At 36.0% G+C, this 22,659-nt stretch overlaps 1 protein-coding gene across 1 annotated transcript in view; it reads left to right on the forward strand.

Moving 5' to 3' along the window:
* Positions 1 to 6,989: 6,989 nt before the first annotated feature.
* The window catches only part of LOC306845372 (protein Shroom2-like), a 42,564-nt gene continuing 26,894 nt past the window's right edge, over positions 6,990 to 22,659 (forward strand). Inside the window, exons 1-2 of the mRNA XM_079378133.1 lie at positions 6,990 to 8,008; positions 20,262 to 20,410. Of these exons, the coding sequence (XP_079234259.1) occupies positions 7,796 to 8,008; positions 20,262 to 20,410 (362 nt within the window). The 5' untranslated portion in view covers positions 6,990 to 7,795. The remainder of the gene's footprint in view (positions 8,009 to 20,261; positions 20,411 to 22,659) is intronic.

The following is a 22,659-nucleotide window of genomic DNA, read 5'->3' on the forward strand; positions in this document are numbered from 1 at the left end:
AAATGACAGTATATTATGTTAATTAATTTTATTATATTAAAATATAATAAAATACAGTAATTCTTGGCAATGCATCAACAAGAAGTCGATTTAAAGTAAACCTTTGCACTAAAATTCTAAGTCGTGATTACTGTTAAGTGTATATCATTCGCCCACTCTTAGAGTTTGCCCTTTTCAAACAACTTTGGAAACATTTAATAACCTGCAAGCTTAAACAACTTTGCTTTTATTTATTTTGCTAACTATTATGTGGGCTAAATGTTCTCACTTCAACATTTAACAACACAAACCAATCAAAGTCCCATGGAGTTTCCAAAATTATTCCTCAATAAAATAAGGATTCTGTTATGACATGACTAATTTTCAAACCTCTAAAGCCACATAAAGTGTATAAAATGTTACAAAGTGTTCTATATAGACTCATATTCTGTCTTGAGAATACTCTGAGAATCTTTAGGATCTCTTACACATTAAAAATATGCAAAATACATATGTAGGCTACTATTCTGTTAAATGTTCAGTTAACTAGAGTGAATATGCATCTAAAAACCCCCAATGAAATCAGTGCACCATAAACTAAAATGGTTTAACATTAATGCAGCCATTTTGGTTTACTGTATATTTGAAAAACAGACAAATGACAAATTATCTTCAAGCGTCCCACTTTACCTGTATTCACCCTGTTGCACACTTCTGACAAGTGACTGTTTGTTGCTGAAAAGTTGATCAACTACAGCCTCTTTTTTGGGGTTAATAAAACCTACGTATACACACTTAACGCGGTTAACTCAAGTAAACCTTACAAGCAACAGTGCCAACCTGAACACATTAATGATCAAAATTCATAATGATTTGACACTAGAAATGACCGGAGAGATTGCGAACAACTATGTTAACTTGTGCTACTTAGCAAGAACCCGTTATGCACCTGAACTCCTTTGGGACAGAGAGGTCAATACTCCATCAGAGGTGCTTCTAAATATTAGAGACATGATACCCGCAACATGCGCAAAGCTCTGCTGCTGACTTTGAGTAGGCGTACTTTTATTTCAGCCAGCTGCGTCTCAGTGCAGATGCATGAACATTCAAACGCTGGCACTACAATGAAACGAGTTCTTTAGAGAGCAAAATAAACATGTAAAACATGCACTCGATTCGTACGTACCGCATGGAGCAGTTGGCTCATTTTGGGACCGAATGAACAAGGTTAGAAAAAGACGTTTTCCAAAAAAAAAACGGATTTCGGCTCCCTCACTTCCAAAAAAATCCAGTGGAAATAACAGTGGATGACGTTTTTAATGAAAAACGACAGAAATCTCTGTTATTAACCATCGTGCCTCCTTGTAGATCTCCATCCTCTCTGCGTCGTCGGTGCGGTTCAATGCAATGGCTGCGCGCGTGCATACGGTGGTCTGCGGACGGACTCCCACGACGTCAATCAAACAAGTTCACCTACGCTTCACTCCTGAGTGCGAGGATTGGTTATGAAGTTGCATTATGTCTCAAATCATAAATTATGCTCTCCGCCACATTATTAATGTCATAGCGCCTCCTGCTCGCGCATGTGTTTACAGGCCACGTGAGTTTGCCCCGAGCTCATTGAGCTCTCACGCACCTTTATAACACAGTTTTAAGTAGCCTACAGAATCTAGATTTCTGAAGACGTAGACTAATACACAGATATCATGCAAATGTTTGGTTTTTAGGTGTTCTTGTTAAAGCATTGCTAAGACACAATCTTCCTGTTATTTGGCAGTAAAAGGTGGCAGGTGATTAAGTAATATTGTTAATTACTACGATTGCTAGTGTGTCATTGCTTTTAACAGTTCACTAAATAAGAAAACTTAGATTCAGACAAAAATGGCAAGTTACTTTATGCATTTCTTGTACGAAAATGTCTAAGAATAGTTCTTAGCACTTGTGAAGTCAAAACAAAGGCTTGTTTCAAATGTCAAAATCATTGGCAGATTAGGTAGTCAGAGAGTGAGTTTAGACAGTAGTAAATAACAGCAATGGCAGGGTTGTTGTGGGTTTGATTCATTGGGAATGCATGAACTGATGAAATGCATATCAAATGCTTTGGCTAAATATTTGCCTAATGTGAGAGAAGCTTGCCAATCAGCTGTTGTATCCTGGTTTGAAATCCAACACTCCTCAAATTCATAAGTATTTGTGATTTTATCGTGTGTCCTATTTGCGTGTGAAAACTAGACTTTAACACTCTGTGATATTCATTATACTGTACTCAGCCATCATTACCATGGCAACTATAGATCATGCACAAAATACACCAGTGAGCTAAATTCACTTTCCTTTTCAGTGAGCAACAGTAATGTATTTCTATTCCATCACAAATAATGCAATACAGTGAATACAGTCTACAGTGTATTATAGTTTAGACTGAGCTGGAAGTTAAGTGACAGTGGGGATCTACAAATATCTCATTTTTCTAGTTCATGAAAATGACGAGTTTAATGTTAGGTGATATTATGCAATGAGTCATAAAAAGGATTTTAAATGGCTACATGTCATAAACTGATGCCACAGGCTTGCATTCATTCAGATACAGCCCACTTAAATGGACAGTAAAACTTGCACACTGCAGTATAGAATGAGCACAAAGGCTAAACCACAAGTGAAGCTGCCAGTTTTCTCACAACCGAATATTATATTTCAAGCCATTGTTGGATTTTATCCATAGGGCAAAAACGGTTGTCTTATATTTGAGAGTTTGAATGGTGCTCGTTAAATAGGTAGACTTCAGTTACATTCACTTTCTCCATATTACAGCAAGAATCAGCTGAGAGAAATACACATGGAACACTGATGTGTCGAGTATGTACTGTACAGCAATTGTTAGGAGGTTATCTGACTTAAGAGGATTCTGCTTTATTTTACAGTTGCTTAGCAACAGCCTGATCTCTGAAAATTGCAGTGCAGAAGGAATGAATCTAAAAACTCTTAAAAAATGTTCATGCTCATTCTGTATTTTGTCCTTGACTTTAGACCAGCTTGAATTTTATATTTTTCACAGGCAATGCACGTTGTTATTAATTTTAAATAGTACAGAATGCAGGAGATACAGTACATTGGTTCCCATCACTGTAGGGCTTTATGAGCATAACGCACGTAATAAATTAAACTGTACATTCTCTCTACGCCAATTTGCATTTATCCTTGTTTTGGATGTTAGAGGTAAATATAAATTCTAAAAAAAAAAAAAAAAAGGATTCATTTAGTGCAGTACGTAGCTTTGAAATTAACCAAAACTGAACTGCTTTAAGAATCATTGAATACATTGTTTCTATAAATAAATATATATATATATATATATATATATATATATATAAACCAATGTTGAAAAGTAAGTGTGGTTGTGGTGTTTCTATGGCAGTACAGCAGAGGACAGCATGCTCACACCTCAGCACTGCCAGTGTCTCATCACTTTATTTCTAGAGCTTCTTCTCTAGACATTACAGCAAATCTGTTTGTGTGTGTTCTGTATACTGAGATTCGATCAGAGCAATACCTTTGCACTTTTGACTATTAAAGGAATAGTTCACCCCAAAATGAAAATTTGCTGAAACTTTACTCACCCTCAGGCCATCCAAACTGTAGATGAGTTTCTTTCTTCATTGGAACAGATTTCAGAGATATTTAGCATTACATAACTTGCTCACCAATGCACCTCTGCAGTGAATAAAAAAAAATATTTTTTATAAAAAATAAAATTATAAAAATTACAAAATAATTTCAAAAGTATTTTTATATTAAAATCCACCAACATAATTGTTTAGAACTGTTTTGGACTGTTTTCACTTGTAAATGTTGCTTTATCTGTGCATATTTCTCTCCTGATTCAGATGTCTTTTTCAGTGTTTAAAACATGCTTATAGATAAAAGACTATTTTAGACTATTTTATTTAGAAATTACTGGTTTGAAGTTAAAATGCCTTGATGGATTGGTTTATTACAAACATGCAGCTTTTCACTATACAAGATTAATTGTTGGGCACGAGTGACGTGGATTACTTATGGATTATTGTAATGTTTTTATCAGCTGTCTGAACTCTCATTGTGACGGCACCCATTCACTGCAGAGGACCCATTGGTGAACAAGTGATGTAAATTTCTTTAAATCTCTTCAGATGAAGAAACAAACTCATTTACATCTTGGATGGCCTGAGGGTGAGTAAATGTTCAGCAAATGTTCATTTTTGGGTGAACTACTCCTTTAATGTGAAATAATTAGTGTGAACAGCATGTGATTGAGATGTTTGTTATAGTGTAAATAAAAGGTCTGCAAAACATATTTATTAGTATGGACACCATACTGTGAGCATTATAGAAGTGTAAAAAGTCTATAATGAAAGCATTGCATTTAAGTCTTCCCATCTCACTTTTGTCAAATTTATTGATAAATATCACTGAAATCATTACATTTTTAATACATTTAAACATTTTGCAGATGCTTATCCAATAAAACTTGAATGGCATTCATGATACACATTTTACCAGTTTGTGTGTTCCCTGAAAATCAAACCCACATCCACACTTCCAGTGTGCATGTAGAACCTTATTTATTTACTTTGACATAGATATACAAGCAGTTTCCAATCTTAATGTAATAATAGCTTATTATTCATGTGGTAATTCACGTGGCAATTTAGGTAATTTGCAGAACTATTTCTTTTTATGCTAGCATGGAGAGAGCTGATGAGAAAAACTACTGGTTTAGAGGTCTCTAATGACCTGTTGCTGAGTGTGTAAATGCTCTTTTGCTTTTCAGCTGTCATTGACAATGAAACTACTGTAGATAGTCTTGCTTGTTTGCTTTTCTCACCCAGTACTGTAAATAAACAAAAGTTCTGCTATACCTTCCATATGATGGACCCTCTCTTAATAGTCCAGATCTTAGACCAACTGAGATCTTCTGAGAGATGACAAATAAATCTAAAACAAGTGATATTTTCTTTGGCATTTTTCAGTAATGCATAAGTCTTTCATATGTGTTACGAGCCCCTGCTCTTTCTCTTTTTGTTTTCTTTCCTGAGTGCAGCTGCTAATTGGATGGGGGCAGAGACTATTACAAACACCTGAGGCCTCTGACTATTTAAGAGCTGCTGGTGGCACTTCAATGGTGGCTTGCCCTGGGAACTCTGTTTTTGTGTTTGCTTTTGGTCTTGTTTTTCCTTATTCTCTTTTGTTTAGAATGGTGAGTGATTGCTTGTTTAGTTCGAGTACATAGAAAGCATAGGTAAATGAGCTGACCCGGAAGACTTTTGCTGTGTTTGATTTCTTCCTCAGGAGATAGGAAGTGTTCTTTACTCTTGTGTAAGTTGCAGTTTAAATTAGTTAGCTCGCCAGTCCTTATTTATGATTTGTTTGTTTAAATACATTTCTTGTTGTTTTCTATTTTTTTGGTTGTTATTTTACCCGAACAATAAAACATGAACTCTTTGCCCTGGCCACTGTGGTATGCCTTTAGAATGACTTTGGTCCCTAAACAGGGTCGTAACAAATTGGGGGCTCGTCCGGGATCTGAACCCGGGACCTCTCACAATATTCATATTCATGTGCAGTATTCATGCTAATTAACCACATATGTCAAATATATTAGGTTTATACTAAGCAATCATCCCTAATAATCTTCAAAAATAAATAAATGCGTGAGTCATATTGGTGCTGCATTAGTTATCTTCATCGCTCGCTTCGTTCTTGTGGCAATCCAGTATGTTTTCATAGTTTTTTTGTAGTTTCATATTCAACAAACACATGCTGAGCTTTAATTGAGTTAGAATGAATTAGCTAATTAAAGGTGCTATGAAATTAACTAAAAATGTAAACACTTTATGATAACCATCCTTTTATGTTTTTATCTGACTGTGAATTCTGAATTTCTACAATAGCATCTGAGTGCACTTTAACTGGTAGGTTGAGCTGCCAAAAGACTATATTAGATTTATAATGTAGGCACAACAGAAGGCCTACACAGAGAGAGTGTGTGTGTTCCCTCTGGCAGGAACAGAGGATTGTCTTACTCTAGGATTGCTTTGCAAGCAGCACAGCTGATTATTTTTATCTGCATTGATCCAAATTAGGTATATGTGCCTTAGCAAGCACAAAGCTGATGTTTTTTTTTTTTTAATCTTTTTTCCAAGAACGTGGGCAGCTCAGTCTGCATGCCTATCATAATACATTTCTGAGGCATTTCTTGCTTTCAGAATTAGGCTAGAGAAGGCTACTTCAGCATGACAGTACTTGTACAAGAACCATCTGGCAAAGAAGAAAAGAAAAACAAAGTGAATCTAATGTCCACTGGGAGCTCATTTTCACAGAACTATGAAACTTATGAACAGGACAGAGGAATCAATGGAAAGCTTACCCATGAGTGCCCTCTCTGGGAGCAATGCCATGTTACATATTAATTCATGATTTTTAGAAAACTAAGTAAGATTTGAGAGAATATATTATTATTCGCTATATTGACTTATGTTATGTTGATAGTATGTCAAAGCACATCACAGATCAAAAAGGCATTTTACTGTACCAATTATATATTTGTAATTTAAATATTTCAAACAAACATTAAACAGTGTAAAAACGATTAAGTGTAGGCCTAAATTAACAGTGGAATCTATTTAAATAAATTACACATTTTATTTATTTTTATTTATTTATTTTCAAATGTGCAAAACATTCGAATCAAACCATTTCTTATATTAAAACGTTAGCTTACAGAATGATGCCTTTTATATAGCGTTTCTGACACATCAATGATATTCGTTCCCATATTTTGAAAAATAACCCTTTTAATTTTTAATCTGAAGCCACTATGCAGACTATTCGTTAACTATTTCAATAAATAAATTATGTCTAAACATATTTTGAAATTACCTTATTCATAAGTGCTTAAAAATCAGTGCGGCCACACACAGTGAACAGTAGAGGTCGCTGCTGCTCTGATTATTTTTGATGAGGCTCGCACTGCACAGGTAGATAGAGGCTCTCCCCTCCTGTAAGCGTTATCCTTACAACAGATCAGCCTTCTGCCATCCAGCATTTCAGCCTTTGTACCTCCACTTTTGTACTTTTTGTGTTAGGTTAAAAACTAAAAGGGACATCTACTTGTTTCGGTTCGTACAACAGTTGGAAAACTTTGGATGTGGCTGAGGGAAGAGATGCAAAGTGCGGTGTTGATCCACTTGTTGATTGAGTAAGACTCGCGGTTAGCTGACTAGCTCTACCGGCACACGCATTTAACACAAGATTGGACGAATGTAACCTTGGTATGAACACAGCGAGACATTTATGACTAACGTTAATCTGGAATTCGGATTTACGACTCGAATCCGGGCAGTTGCGTTATCGACAGCCAGTCAGTGAGCGTTTGTTATTATTAATTCAGGAAACACTTGATGGCGAGACCAACTTAAACTGAACCTTTGGCTAATGCTAACATAATGAAAGGGGTTAGATAGACCATAAACAAACAAAACTACACATTTCGGTTCATCGCGGTTTGTTTGAAGAATTGAAACAAACATATATAGGTTTGTAAGTTTGTTTTGTAAGTTTACACCCCACTTTATTATTAAACGGTGGTCTTAAATGATGGACAGCGCCTCGTCCAGAGGAGAAAACAAGGCAACGAAGTATCCAAGAGATGTTCGTGTGGAATAGCATCAACAGCTGCTTTTAATGTGGAAGACTATGTAGGATTTTTGTTTTTGCTTTAAAAAACACACACAAAAGACTACAATTTTGTTATTTTGGGAGACGGGTTGTGTATGAAATGGACACGATCAACCAATACCCTATAGACTCTGGCTTTCCTGAAGGAGATCACAGGATCTTTTTCAGTTCAGAGAGATCTGGGAGTTTTGATGAACATCATGGTTATGGTGAAGGATGGAAAGTGGTGGATGTGACCCTTGCTGGGGGAGCACCATGGGGTTTTACCCTCAGAGGTGGACTGGAGCACAAAGAACCTCTTCTTATAACCAAGGTAAGATATCTATCGACTACATGTTGGGCAGGGTAACCTCAGGACTGTTTATCTAACCTGGGCATTATTGTTAGAGATGTAGCAAGCTTTGTAGTGTACAAAAACATCAAATTCTTGAGACTCGCTGTTGTTAACGTTTATTATATACAAATTATACACAATGATTCTTAGTAAAACGTTTTGTGTAATTAATATTTAATGAAAGTAGATTAACGTTAACAAAGCATAAGCTGCTCTTAATATTTTTAAACATATTTATTTATTCAGAGATGTTGTTTATACTAAAACTTTATTTACTTTGCTCATATTCTTCTTCTAATATTTTTTATGCATTTTTCCGTACCCTTTTTAAAATAACTGCGAAGTGTGATTTTTTTTTTCTACGATATGTGCTCGGCACAAGCGTTGGTGGTATAGTGGTTAGCATAGCTGCCTTCCAAGCAGTTGACCCGGGTTCGATTCCCGGCCAACGCAATGTTTTACTTTCTTGGAATCATTTGGTTCTTACAAGGAAGTAACTTGCAAATAATGCTGTTTGAGGAGAAAGTATAGATCTTACAAATGGGAAATGTAAGCAAAGCTGTATCGTTCCTGACCAGGTGCAGTAATAGTGGCCGAAACAGACAGCTAGCCAGATCTGCACTTACACACTGAATGAACTCTCCGGCGGAACCATCACATTTAGGTTATTTAGTACAGAAAAAGACAGTTTTTATCTTGCATAGGGCACCAGAATATTTAGGTTAGCTTAGTTTGGTCATCATCTGGTGTTTAAAGCTGACTTTTGTTTGTTGACAGCACTATAGTTTATGTCATGAGGCACACTTCACAGAAGTACCTTTTAGAAAGAGCTGTTTAAAGTAAAGTAGGTACAGTTGTTTGTTTGAACAAGTGTTTTAAGCATATTTGAAAGGAAAACCTTTAATTTTATACTATGGCTTAATCTATGCAAATTGAGTTATACAGGTCTCATCTGCTAATATTTAAAACAAAAGTCCCTTGCAGTGGTCTGCAAAAAATGAAATCAGGTCATCCAGTATTGTCTCATAGAAATTATTTGTGAGTAATATACCTTTAATATTCGAAGGGCAGAACAGGATACCCTTTCCCACATTGTACACTGACATAAGAATGTGAGCTATGCATCAGAAATAAATATCAGAAATTAAATTAAATATATATTTTTTCATGTATATATATTTTATTACATAAATGTTTATTCATTTACTAAATGTCACGTGTACCACCCAAATTTAATAATTCTATAATTACAATCTATAATTGAAGTCTATAATTTTATAGACCCTTTACCTACAACTACAAATACACTACCATTCAAATGTATTGCTTTCTGCTTACCAAGGCAGAATTTGTTTGTGTTAAAATACAGTTAAAAAAGCAATATGGTGAATTTGAAACCATTGTTTTCTGTTTTATGTATTTTAACATGTAGTTCATTCCTGTGATGGCAAGGCTGGATATTCAGCAGCCATTAATCCAGTCTTCAGTGTCACATGATCCTTCAGAAATCATTCTAATATTCTGATTTGGTGGCCGAGAAACATTTCTTATCAATTTTGAAAACAGTTTTGCGGGGGTTTTTTTATGATTCACCGATGAATAGAAAGTTAAAAAGAATAGCATTTATTTGACAGAGAAATATTTGTAACAATGTTAAATTCTTTACTGTCACTTTTGATGTATCTAACTGCTGAAATTTCTGAGATTTCTTTAAAAAAAAATAAACATTATTGACCACAAACCTTTGAACGGTAGTAGAGTGGTGTTATGATGGATATAGATTATCTAATATATTTATTACAGATATCTACATTGTTTGTGATTTCTCGAAAGAGTGTGTATTATCCAACGACAGTTTGCAAATTTTAGAATGTAGCCTTACATCAACATCTATTACTATGAATATTATAGTTTACATTTTTTTATAGGCTATAACTGTTGAAACGGCACTTTGGTCTCTTGTAGTGTAGTTTATCAGCAACTCATTTTGAAGCGTGACCGAAACTTTTTTTGTGTGCTTTTCTGGTTACTCATCAACTTTGAAGGACCTCGTAGATAAATTTGGAAAGAATACTCACCACTTTTACTTTTAGCTTAACGTTCTCCATTAAATGTCTTTCTTTTCTAGCCAATTTTAGCTCAAAGTTTAGCTAGAAGAATATTAAATAAGGCGGAATGTGACCATCTCTAAAGCTCTGGTGGCCACCCCTGCGTACACTGTAGTTTTGAGGTGCATGCGACTTTCAGAATTAAATTCCTGCCATTGCTGAGGTCTTTAAGGAGCTAAAATGTTAAGTTAGGTCATTTCATGGAAGCCTTTGATTTGGTACAACACAGTTTCTCAGAGGATGGTTTAAAGACTGAGTGTGGGTTTTCACATCTTTGGACGTGTATTCACCAACAACAGTTTCTGTGAGTCCTGCAGACCCCGTCACACTTCAGGAATTGGTAAGAGTGGTTAATAATATACTGAAGTTTTTTACCCCCCCCCTTGTTGATGCTCTTAAAGTCATTTGTTGTTCCTACTGGATCATATGATGGCAAATCCTGCTGTAAAATAACCTTTGCACCTGTTTTTTTTAGATTTAGGCTTAATTGTGTCTTTGTTTTCATCAAGGTTTCTTTACCTTGGTTCGTGACTGACTAGTCAAAGTGAGTTTAATTATTTTTCCATGTTTTCTATGCACTCATTTTTGCTTTGTTCTTGTGCCTTGTTTGCTGTATTTTATGAGGCCGATTTGTCAGTGTTATCTCTCTTGTTATACATTCGTGTTTTCACAAATGTATAGATTCATCTCGTGATACTTGAACTTGGAGTACAAAATAAGTATGATAGATAGTTTGATTTATTGAATGATTATTCAGTTCTCGTGGGAATATTCAGTATTACTGAATTACTAAAGCTTACTGTATGTTCCTTGCTCAAGAGTGCAGAGCTGTCATAACTTTCTCAGGAACCATGCTAAGATTTCTGCTAAGAGATTAGATATGTCCTTAGATATGGAGACAAAAACCATTTGTGGTTTCATTAGCAGCTCAAGCCTTAAACACGGGTCTATCGCTTTATCAGAGGTGTAGTACACTTCCTTTCAAAAAATTAATTATTCTGCTGATGAATGAGCCCGATAATTTATAAAGATGTTAAGGACTGAAATCAGAACCTTCATACTTGGCAAAACACTGTACCTCAATACATTTATTCTGCAGGTAAAAGGTTTCCACAGCTTGTGTGTAGTTGACTCTCCTCATATTGCAACATTAGTTGTGAATCCAGTTTGTTATTCTTGGCACATTGGTGTTTTTGTTCGAACCTACTGCTCTAGTACAAGTGCCATAGACAAAACAATTGAATGACCTTTATCAAGTATGACCAAAAATCTGCAGGTTGGGTGTGGAGCACCTATGTTAAGTGTTTCTTAAATATAAGATCATCTATGAAAACTATTTAAACCAAGGCCAGTTGCAAACATGGGCTGCATCTCAATTCACATACTTGTACTACGTATGTGGTAGAGGTGCTACTACCACTCTTGATGAAAACGTATGAGTATGTAGTAAGACAGCACGTTATGGTCATAAAATTGTCTTGTACTGTTTGTGTTAGCATTGAGTACATATATTTAAAAGCTGCTCTAACTTGCTTTCCTCAGAACTTGTTTGAGACTGAAAAGGTGAATCTCCTCTTTTACAGTACAAGAGGTTAGAAAGTTAATTTAAAAAAAAATCTGTTGGCTTACTGTTTTCAATGTGCATTCCTCGCATACTGTTTAGCCGCCCTAAATAGAATGCAAGAAATGAATTTTATGTGAATTAAGGTCATCTCTAAGATTTTTAAAATCTGTTCAACAATTATTTCTTATTGTACTGGTCTTTGTGAAAGTACACATTTCGTTATCGTGTTTTGGATTCCATCCAAACCTCAAGGCATACATCAAGTGACAGACATAATGATGAGGAAATTATTTGATGACAAATGTTCAGAAAGAAGTTCAAAAGGTCTGTTTTGTAAACTGACTGTTCTCTGAGAGTTACATTAATCCACAAAAGGCAAAAAGATACAAGGTTGTAAACAAGGTAGTACAATTTAGGGAAAACTTTACCTTAGCTACAGAAGTAAAAGGTTGAATTTAAGGTGTTTTGTAGGTTTGCAGGTTAATTAGCAGTTTGTTTATTGATTTTCTGAGCTCGCTCTGTTTTTCAGTGGATTATTTCACTACAATTCTCTGAGATTCCTGAGGCAAACTGGCAGTGCCAGGAACAGCACAGGAATGTTGAAGCTTTGCTTGATTATCCAAATGTACTGAATTATCTTCGACAGCCTGAAGCCAGTTGGACTTGCATGATACAGCATCTGGGATAAATTTTGATTGGATTAAAGGAACCTGGGCAAGTTCACTTTGCCTTTGACGTCTTGTAAGTGAAGGATGAAAACCGTCCGTGGTCTCACTAAATTCTTAAAATAATTGACATGAAGTGAGGTCATTGTAACATGTTTTGAGACAGGCTATCTGTATACCTGTGCGAATTTCAGTCACTTTTTGGAATAGACATTTCATTTATCTTTACCTGAGAGAAATATGGTCTGTGTTGCTCATTTTTTTTGCATGTTTTTGAAAGAAGTCTCTCTTGCTTATCGAGACTGCATTTATTTAATCAAAGATACAGTACAAACAGTGATGTTTTGCTTTCTATTTTAATATATTATGAAGTGTAATTTATTCCTGTGATGGCAAAGCTGAAGTTTCAGCAGCCTTTATTACTCCAGTCTTCAGTGTCACGTGATACTTCAGAAATCATTCTAATATGCTGATTTGCTGCTCAAGAAACATTACTTATTGGTATAAATGTTCAAAACACTTGTGCTGCTGGTGCTTAATATAACAATGCAACATTTGTAACATAAATGTCTTTACTGTCACTTTTGATCAGTTTAATTTAATGAATCTTTCAAAGATAGATTTTTTTTTTTGTATATCTATATGTATATTCAGAAGATGAACGCTAGGCTGTTGTGGGTGGTTACCAGGCTGTTGCGGTGCAATTTTGAGTTTTCTGACCCATTAGTTTTTATTTTATTCGTCCATACATTACATTAGGTGAAAGGGCTGCAGTAAGCAGCTTTATTTATTTATACAGAAAAATGGAACAAATTAAAATTCCCCTCATTCCTCTCATGCCTTTTATTTGCCAAAGGTCTTCAACACATTTATTTTAAGTCCTCTGTTTCAATAAACTCTAATAATCCTGTTTTACACTGCATGCATCCAGTGTAGCCTTTCACACGCTGCCTGTGTTTGTTTTTCATTTTATGCATTTTCAACACTGAGACCCTAAAAGGGCAGCCATTTAATGAGCACTGGTAAATCTATTTGTCGACAACCGGATTCATCAGTCGACTGTCATGTCCCGACCCGTTCAGAGCAAATTTGGTGCAAACAACCCTTCACCCACATACTGAAAGCCATCAGAGGAAGAATCTGTTAACGATAGTCTTTTTTTAGGTTAATAACTTCACTTGAGGAGTTGCAGGAAACAGTCAAATTTTGTGCAGCTTTCATTAGTATTTGTTTCAGAAGAGCTTGACTTTTAACTCTACAGTTCATGTCTGTTCATGTTCAGAGTAAGAAGTATCAGGAAAGAGTATTTAACCTCACTTTGCATGTTTTGAAGTATTTCAAGAACTTTGCTCTTATCTTTTCTGAGCCCTTGCTCAATGCAAAATTGCAAATACACACATGCGCACGCATCTATTGTTTAGCCTGCACCAAACTGCCAAAGGCTGCTGTGAAAATAATGGTGATTGTTTAAAGAAATGCACATTATACTGTGCAGTACGAAAGATTAATATTCATTTTGAGATTTGCTGAAGATTACATTGATAATTTAGTGCTTTGAATGATTAACTTTAAAGTGAGTGTTAAATGAAGGTAAATGCAGTCTTGATGTAAAAATAGGGGAAATGATAATGCACAATTAAAGAGTTTTAGGCTATCCAATATCAGACAGTATATTCAATATCATCAATACAAATAAATTAAGAAATATAGTATATGAACTGAGATGTTTTGCATCCTCGGTATGTATGAATCTCTTGATATTTTGAACATCCAGAGGTTGTCCATTCCCCACACAAACTCAGTATTGCTCTTTGGGAACGTATAGGAGGCCTCTCGATATGGAATGTGATTGCAGCAAAGCAAGTCTTTATTTTGTTGCCTGGAGGAATTTAGATGCATTCCTACTGCTAAGCCACAAGGAGCTCATGCTCTTTTGTTTGTGCTAGGATACAATGTTCATTCAAAAAAAACCTTAATCTGTACAGTTCAATACTTCTGTTGTAGCTGGAGTCGACTCAGATTCTTTAGTACACGATCAAGTTAAGCTGAAACAACAAAAAAGTCCTTAGTCATATTATTCTGTGCAGGCATAGTCCTGTTATAGCTCCCAGTGTGTATTATATGTACTCTCATTGTCAAGATTTGACAATGGCACCATTGTGAAGAGGTGATGTCTCTTGGAAGATCATTTGTACTTTGAGTATTGTGTGTGTGTGTGTGTTCAATGCAGCAGGATAGGATGTAAAGTAGCTCTAAAGCTCAGTGCTCTGTCAGCATAGAGCACAGGACACCAGTCAGCAGAACTCCCACATTCTTCTATGCCACATCCTACCCTCACCTCACCCCACACTCCAGACCCCATGCAGAGACAGCAAGGTCATGGAACTTATTTCAAGCTTTTGAAAAATTCTTTGGAAATGCCACCTGGTTGATGGAGGTGTAGTGTTCCATTAGCACATAAAACAGTGATCCATGGAGCCATTACCACTGTATTGAAATGGTACTCCAAGTCGATACTATGATTGATACATGTTGGAAAATGCCATGATATTGCTTTGACAAATGCACTCGCATATATACCATAGAGTAGGGCTGGATGATACATTTTTTTGCAGGAAAATATTTATTGGGAAAAAATTAAGCCATGATATTGATAAACTTAATTTTTATTTAGCCAACCTAGATAGAGTTAGAGTTCTGTGTCTTTGTGTGAATGAGCAACATAATTTCAGCCTGCTGTCTCACTATATAAGGGCAGTCTTCACAACAGTCCACCTAAATAAAGGTTTGGTTTAACTTGAAGAAATTATGACAAATGTATTAATTTTTGTTATTGAGGAATACTATACAATCAAGAGATTTTCATCCATGTGCAGCACACATGAAACAACACACATGTTTTAAGAAACAAGTAGATAGAATAGAAAAAAAGAAAGCTAGTGTTTGTTTTTTAAGAAAAGCTAGCAGTTAGAGAATAAATATGCAGTTGATGTGTGTGTGTGTGGGTTTTTTTTAAATTAAAAAAAGACAGATAAATATAATAGAATTAGAATAGAGAGTAGAGTTAGAGAGTCAAATAAAGATGGAAGAGATGTGTTTTTAGCCATTTCTTGAAGATGGCTAAGGATTCAGCTGCTCGGATTGAGTTGGGCAGGTCATTCCACCAGGAGGGAACAGTTAATGAAAAAGTCAGTGAAAGTGATTTTGTGCCTATTTGGATGGCACAATAATGTGTCGTTCACGTGCAGAACGCAAGCTTCTAGAGGGCACATAGGTCTGAAGTACTGAATTTAAGGGGTGCCGAGCCAGAGGTGGATTTTTAGGCAAACATTAATGCCTTGAATTTTATGCTATATATATATATATATATATATATAATATACACACACACACACACACACATAAACGCACACATGCACAAAAAGAAAAACAAGTAGATAGAATAGAAAAATAGAATTTTAGAAAGATTTTGTTTTTTACATTTTAGACAAATAAAGTAGAATTAAAATAGAATAGAGAGTGCTAGAGTTAGAAGGTCAAATAAAGATTTTATGCTGATTCATATGCATAATTTCATGCTGATTTATGTGCACTGATGTCTGAATTTGTTTATCACTTTTTAAAAATTCTTGTCTAAGAAAGGAGTAATTTAAGGATACAATAAATATGTTGTAAAATTGCTGAAATAGAATAAAATTGTCCTGAATATGCAAAAATGGCTTTTGAATTTAATTGAAAAGCAGTGAATTGAATAGAATTGTTAATTGAAATGTGACCCTGGACCACAAAACCACAATACATTGTATGGGTCAAAATTATCCCTTTTTCTTTTATGAAAAGAACGCTGCTGCCAGGATTCTGACTAGAACCAGAAAATCTGAGCATATCACACCAGTCCTCAGGTCCTTACACTGGCTTCCAGTTACATTTAGGATTGATTTTAAAGTACTTTTACTCGTTTATAAGTCACTCAATGGCCTAGGACCTAAATATATTGCTGATATGCTCACTGAATATAAACCAAACAGACCACTCAGATCATTAGGATCGAGTCAGTTAGAAATACCAAGGGTTCACACAAAACAAGGGGAGTCTGCTTTTAGCTATTATGCGGCCCGCAGCTGGAACCAGCTTCCAGAAGAGATCAGATGTGCTAAAACATTAGCAACATTTAAATCAAGACTCAAAACTTACCTGTTTAACTGTGCATTTGAATGAGCACTGTGCTGTATGTCCGAACTGACTGCAATACATTTTATGTATAATCATTTTCTTTAAATTTATTTTAAATCATTTTCTATATCATTTTAAAATTCCTTGTTTTTATTATTCTTATTTCCATGTTTTTATTGATTTTAATGTCTATTTCACTTTCTTTTATGTAAAGCACTTTGAATTACCACTGTGTATGAAATGTGCTATATAAATAAACTTGCCTTGCCTTGCCTGCCTTATGCCAAAAATCATTAGGATATTAAGTAAAGATCATGTTCCATTTAAAATATTTTGTAAATTTCCTACCGTAAATATATCAAAATTATAATATACATTTTTGATAGTAATATGCAGTTCTAAGAACTTTTTTTTTTTGCACCCCCAGATTCTCGATATTCAAATAGTTGTATCTCAGCCAAATATTGTTTTTTCATTACAAACCATACATCAATGGAAAGCTTATTTATTCAGCTTTTGTGTGAAATGCATTTCCTCCCCAGTAATGGTAGTAAATGAATATTGTTATAAATCTCTGCTTTTGTCGTCCAGGGTCACAAATAGTTCTGTATTTATTAAAATGACTTTTGAATGCACAATCAGTGAATCAAATAGTTCTATACCCCAATTTATTGGAATTGTACCATGGTAATACCATGACAAACCTTGAAATACCATGTAAATGACATGTGAGTTTGGCAGTCAATGTTGCAGTACTCGAAACCATACTCAAGTCCCAGTCCAAGAACCACATTTTCATGGTCTTGTCATGAACTCTAGAGCATTTGGACTTGACATTGACTTGGAATGCGTGGATGCATTTTGAGGTCACGCATATGCATGATACAGAGAAGAAAATATGTCTTAATTCACTCTCACCTCTGCTTTTGCTTCACATTCCCATTAAATGTCACCCCCACGCTCATCCCAATGCTCCAACAGTGTTAGCTATGCTTGTGTGGGTCTGATACCTCTCTAGTGAACATTTCCATTGTTCAAAGTCATTTATTCTATCAATATGGTGCGGAATGCCAGAGGGGGGCACCCACTGGCGTGCCTGTTTAACATTAACGTTTGAGGTTATTATAGTGCTTCTTATTTGGGCATGCTTAAAGTTTTCCTCTTCTTTTATAAACTCTGAGGGGGGCTCTTAAGTCCGGATGTCACAGAGTCCTGCTGCTGTTAAAATAATAAATGCAGGGAAGACCACATACAACAAAGGAATAACTAAAATAGCCACATTTGTGCATTCTTGACCATGCACGTATACGCAGTAAGATGGTTTATTATAGGGTCGACTGGTGTTTGAATCTAACCACAGCTGGTGATAAAGCAAGCAAGAATAATCACTCAAGGTTTGTTGTCCATTTGAGCTTAAAGTTGACCTTCTAAAAATGTTATGTTGCTAATAGTACCGTATTATGATAAAAGTACATTCCGGTGTATGAATATTATCCCTCCAGAGAGGATCATGTTTGATGAGTAGACATACCTGGAAAGTAAATAATGAACAGCCGTGATCAACTTTGGGGTAAAGGCTCAAATACCAGATAACTGGCTTACTGGAAGATAGAGCAGCATTACATATCATGTCAGGAATTTACTTTAGTTTAGACCAAACCCCCTATTTGGCTACATGTTCCCTGAAATCTGCACTTTATGACAGAATATTTATGATTAACTCTCTTCTAGCTCGGCTCTGGAGGTAAAGTGTTGATGTGGAAAGCTTATGACTTGCCCCCCTGTGCTGCTGATTTAGAAACGTGAACGTGCCTTTCTCATTTGGTCATTTAAGGGCAGAACACAACAAATAATGTATTTGGCATTGCACTGTTTGCAGTTGTTTAGGAAATGCTTTAATACTTTGCTCACACTTGTTTTTCAAATCGGATCTTTAGGACTGATTGTCCACACTGTCGTTTTGCACATGATAAAATCAGATCCGTTTCTTTCATACTGTATGTGTACACTGCTTATCATAGTTATGTCTGTGAGAGGTGTGTGATGTTGTTTTATGATGTGTGAGATGTCATTCACATTGCAAAAACCAAACAAAACACGCCTTGAGAGTCCACGCATTGACTGCTGAATGCAGTTAGAATGCCTACGAAAATGGTTTCAAAGAAAATACAGAGTAGAGCCGTTGCAACACAAAGATGTGTTTTGTTACTGAATGAATTTGCAGTTTTGAACAAATCAGTTTTGAATCATTGAATGATTCAATTACCCATTAATGAAGATGATCACTTGCTTCGTTTCTAAATGAAACGGATGATTTGAACGAATTGAATTGTAAACAATATGAAAAGCTTCAGGATGTCCAGAACAGGTCAGCACAAAAACACACCAAATATCGAGCATTCTCTCTAGAGAAAAGAACAAAGCAAAAATTGGATCTTTATCTCTGCTCATGTCTATCGTGACATTGTGTCATTGTAATGAATAACATAAGCATTGTTGCATTGCTGCATTTTTGTGTTTTGCATAATCTTTCATATACAGTGTATTTGCATATTTTTGCATATGATACTTGAAACGGGATGCTTCATTCATTATTAACTACACAATGGATGTATAGTTTTTAGTGAAAAAATAAAAATAAAGCAAAAAAGTGACCATTCACACTGAAACGTAATCAGATTTGAAACCAAAAATCAATTTGGTTTGGACTGGGTGTGTAAAAATCTGATTTCCATTTTAATTTTTTTTGGTGTGCTGTTCACACTATAAACAATTTAACTGAATTAAGTTGATTATGCCAAACCAGATTTTTGTTCCCTATATGAATTTTGCGCAATTGCACTACATTGCCTGACAGTGGCTAGGTCATTTACAAAAGATGAATGCTTGTCCAAATATTGTCTTAAGCCGTATTCGCACGGGATTAGTATTACCTGGTGACCTCCAGTCATTTGTAATAATTGCGGAGGTTATCTGTGATCTTAATCCTGTCCGAATCGGCCATGTCTGTAATTTGTAAAGTAAAAATTCCCCCGCAAATGACCTACCATATTTCGGCAAACACCGAGGTCCTGTGATAATATTAGTCCCGTGCGAATCGGCATCTCTGTGATTTGGCCAGCATTTGGCAGATCGTATATAATTTTTCAAGGTTTTTGTTTCCTGTGCGCCTTTTTATCCATCTTTCGCAAAGAATGGAGCTGCGTTGGAGTGTTTGATAGTATTTTGGGTGCTGTCATTTTGCTACACCATACAATTTGCAGAAAGAGAAAGCTGAAAAGGTTTAATGTATTACAAATAAATCAAGCATAAAGCTTGAGATATTATTTTAACCTGGTGAAATGTAAATGACACGGAGCACAAAACTATATTAGTTTCTTTTCTTTTTTTTTAAATCCATCTAATTGGACCATAGAACGGGACTCTCAAAGCCTTGACATCCGGGTATTCGGGAGATAAGTCAGTAATTTCGAGTAAAATCACAGGCTTCGCTTATCCCGTGCGAATGCACCACACGAAATTCAGATGTGGGGGGGTAATTTCAAAATCACACATGGTCCCCAGATAATACTAATCCCGTGTGAATAGGGTTTTAGTTTGTTCAGTTTCAATCTCTCAACAAAGGGAGAGCTATTAGTACAGGTCTATTCATCTGTAGCTGATGTATGGTCGTGAAACAGAGAGATTTGATTGAGATTGAGTGTATTGTGTCTGTGTCACAGGTGGAAGAGGGCAGCAAGGCCGCAACCGCAAGACTGCAGGCTGGAGATGAACTCATCAAGGTCAACAACATTTCTCTCAGCGGCTACAGACAAGAGGCCATCTGCCTAATCAAGGGCTCCCACAAGACTCTCAGCCTGGTGGTGAAAAGGTATTTATATTCAACCTCACTATCATTTTTGGGGGCCGATTTACACCTGAGATTAAGACCTGTCTATGGAATGTGATCACAAGTAGTCAAACTACTTTCCCCTAATCACATCACATATATATAGGTTTTGAGGAGAGGTTCCCTGATCATGCATCACTTTCTGCGTCAGTGTGTTATTGCATGTAAATAAGCAAGCACAGAAAGTCGACTGACTGTTGCTTCCAAATTTTAATCTCACTTCAGATGGGATATTTTGAGCAGAATGTTCAGTTATTTTAGTCAAGCCACTATACTAACTGAACTTTTTAAAGCCATTTGGCAAGGTTTAGAATCATTGTTTTAGCACAATGACTGACTGGCAGGTGATCAGGGTGGAATAGCATTTACACCACAATTGTGATGCGTTTACATGCATGCTACGAATGAACGAGGTCACAAGGAAAGAAAGCGGCATTCAATGCTGCCCACTTGTGATCAGGTTGTCAGAAACAGATGTTAATGCCAGGTGTGAACAGGGTCTTTAATATTTCCTCCTCAAAGGGGTAAGAGATACCGTGCCCTCCATAAGTATTGGAACAGTAAAGACAAAATTGCTCTGTTGGCAGTGTAGTCAAGACATTTGCGAATATGATTAAAAGATGAATATGAGACAAAACTACAGAATGTCACATTTGATTATTAGCCGTTTCAACACATACATGTTTTATCAAATAAAAAGAACAGCACTTTTAGAGTTCATCCCACTCATTGATGTGAGCATAAGTATTGGGACAGTTGAACATAAGGCAGATATAAAAGATTAAGAGCTATTATTTAGTTGTAGATCCCTTGCACACAATCACAGCAGTGAGTCTGTGACCCATAGACATCACCAGACTCTTGGTCTCATCCTTTGAAATACTTTTGCCAGACTTTAATGCAGCCAATTCCAATTGTTGTTTGTTTTGGGGAGTTTCTGCCTTTACTCTCCTCTTCAGCTGGTGAAATTCATGTTCAATCGGATTTAAATCGGGAGATTGACTGTTTCAGAGGCAGCCATGCATGCCCATGCCATGACACCACCTCCACCATGCTTTACAGATGAGACTTTATGCTTGGGATCATTTTCAGTTCCCTTTTTTTCTACACATTTTTGCTTTCCCATCACTTAGATAAAGGTTCATCTTTGTCTTATCGGTCCATAAACACAGTTCCAAAACTCTTCTAGCTCACCTGTGTGCTTTTTTGCAAACTCTAATCTTGCCTTTCTATTTTTGGTGCTGGTCAGAGGTTTGCATCTTGCTGTGTAGCATCTGTAATTCTGTGTCAAAGTCTCCTGAGGACAGTAGATTGTCAGAGCATCACCCCAGCTTTCTGGAAGTTGTTGGTGATTTTACAGACACATCTTTTAGGGTTCATTTTCACAGCTTTTATGATTTGTCTGTCATCAACTAATGTTGTTTTCACAGCCGATCAGGTCGTTGTTGGTTGCTGGTGGTTTCCAAACTCTTGATTTCTCCATGCCCTTTGTTTTTGCTATAGCTCTAATTGACTTCCTCTTTTCTTTTAGCATCCAAATTGCTTGCTTTTCTCTCAAAGTCAGCTCCCTCATCTTCATCCTGGTTTGTGTGTGTCATCATCGAATGCAAGATTCAGAATGCAGAAGTAATGGATATAACTGATACAACACATTCTCTGCTTTTAATATCTGAAGAATTAATGCAACAGGACACAGCTGATCACTTAGAAAGACCTGTGAGGCAACTGTTCCATTTACATTTACATTTATGCATTTAGCAGACGCTTTTATCCAAAGCGACTTACATTGCATTCAAGTTACAGTTTTTACATTTTATCAGCTCTTGCTTTCCCTGGGAATCGAACCCATGACCTTGGCATTGCTAGCGCCATGCTCTACTATTTGAGCTACAGGAAAGCTTCCAATACTTATGCTCACATCAGATAGGGGGATGCAACTCTAAAAGTGCTGATCTTCTTAGCTGGTGAAACATCTATGTGTTGAATCACACAATAATAAAATGTGACATTCTGTAGTTTTGTCTCATATTCATCTTTTAATCATATTTGTAAATGTCTTGACTCCACAGCCAACAGAGCAATTTTGTCTTTACTGTTCCAATACTTTTGGAGGGGCACTGTACGTGGTTGCTTACTGTTGTTGTTTGTATTTCATATGTTACAAGATGCTTTGAATATTTTGAGCAGGACTATTTGTGTTCCTATCAATATTGTATTGCTCTGTTACGTAG

Source organism: Barbus barbus (genome assembly GCF_936440315.1).
Source record: "Barbus barbus genome assembly, chromosome: 25".
In the NCBI taxonomy this organism is placed as follows: Eukaryota; Metazoa; Chordata; class Actinopteri; order Cypriniformes; family Cyprinidae; genus Barbus; species Barbus barbus.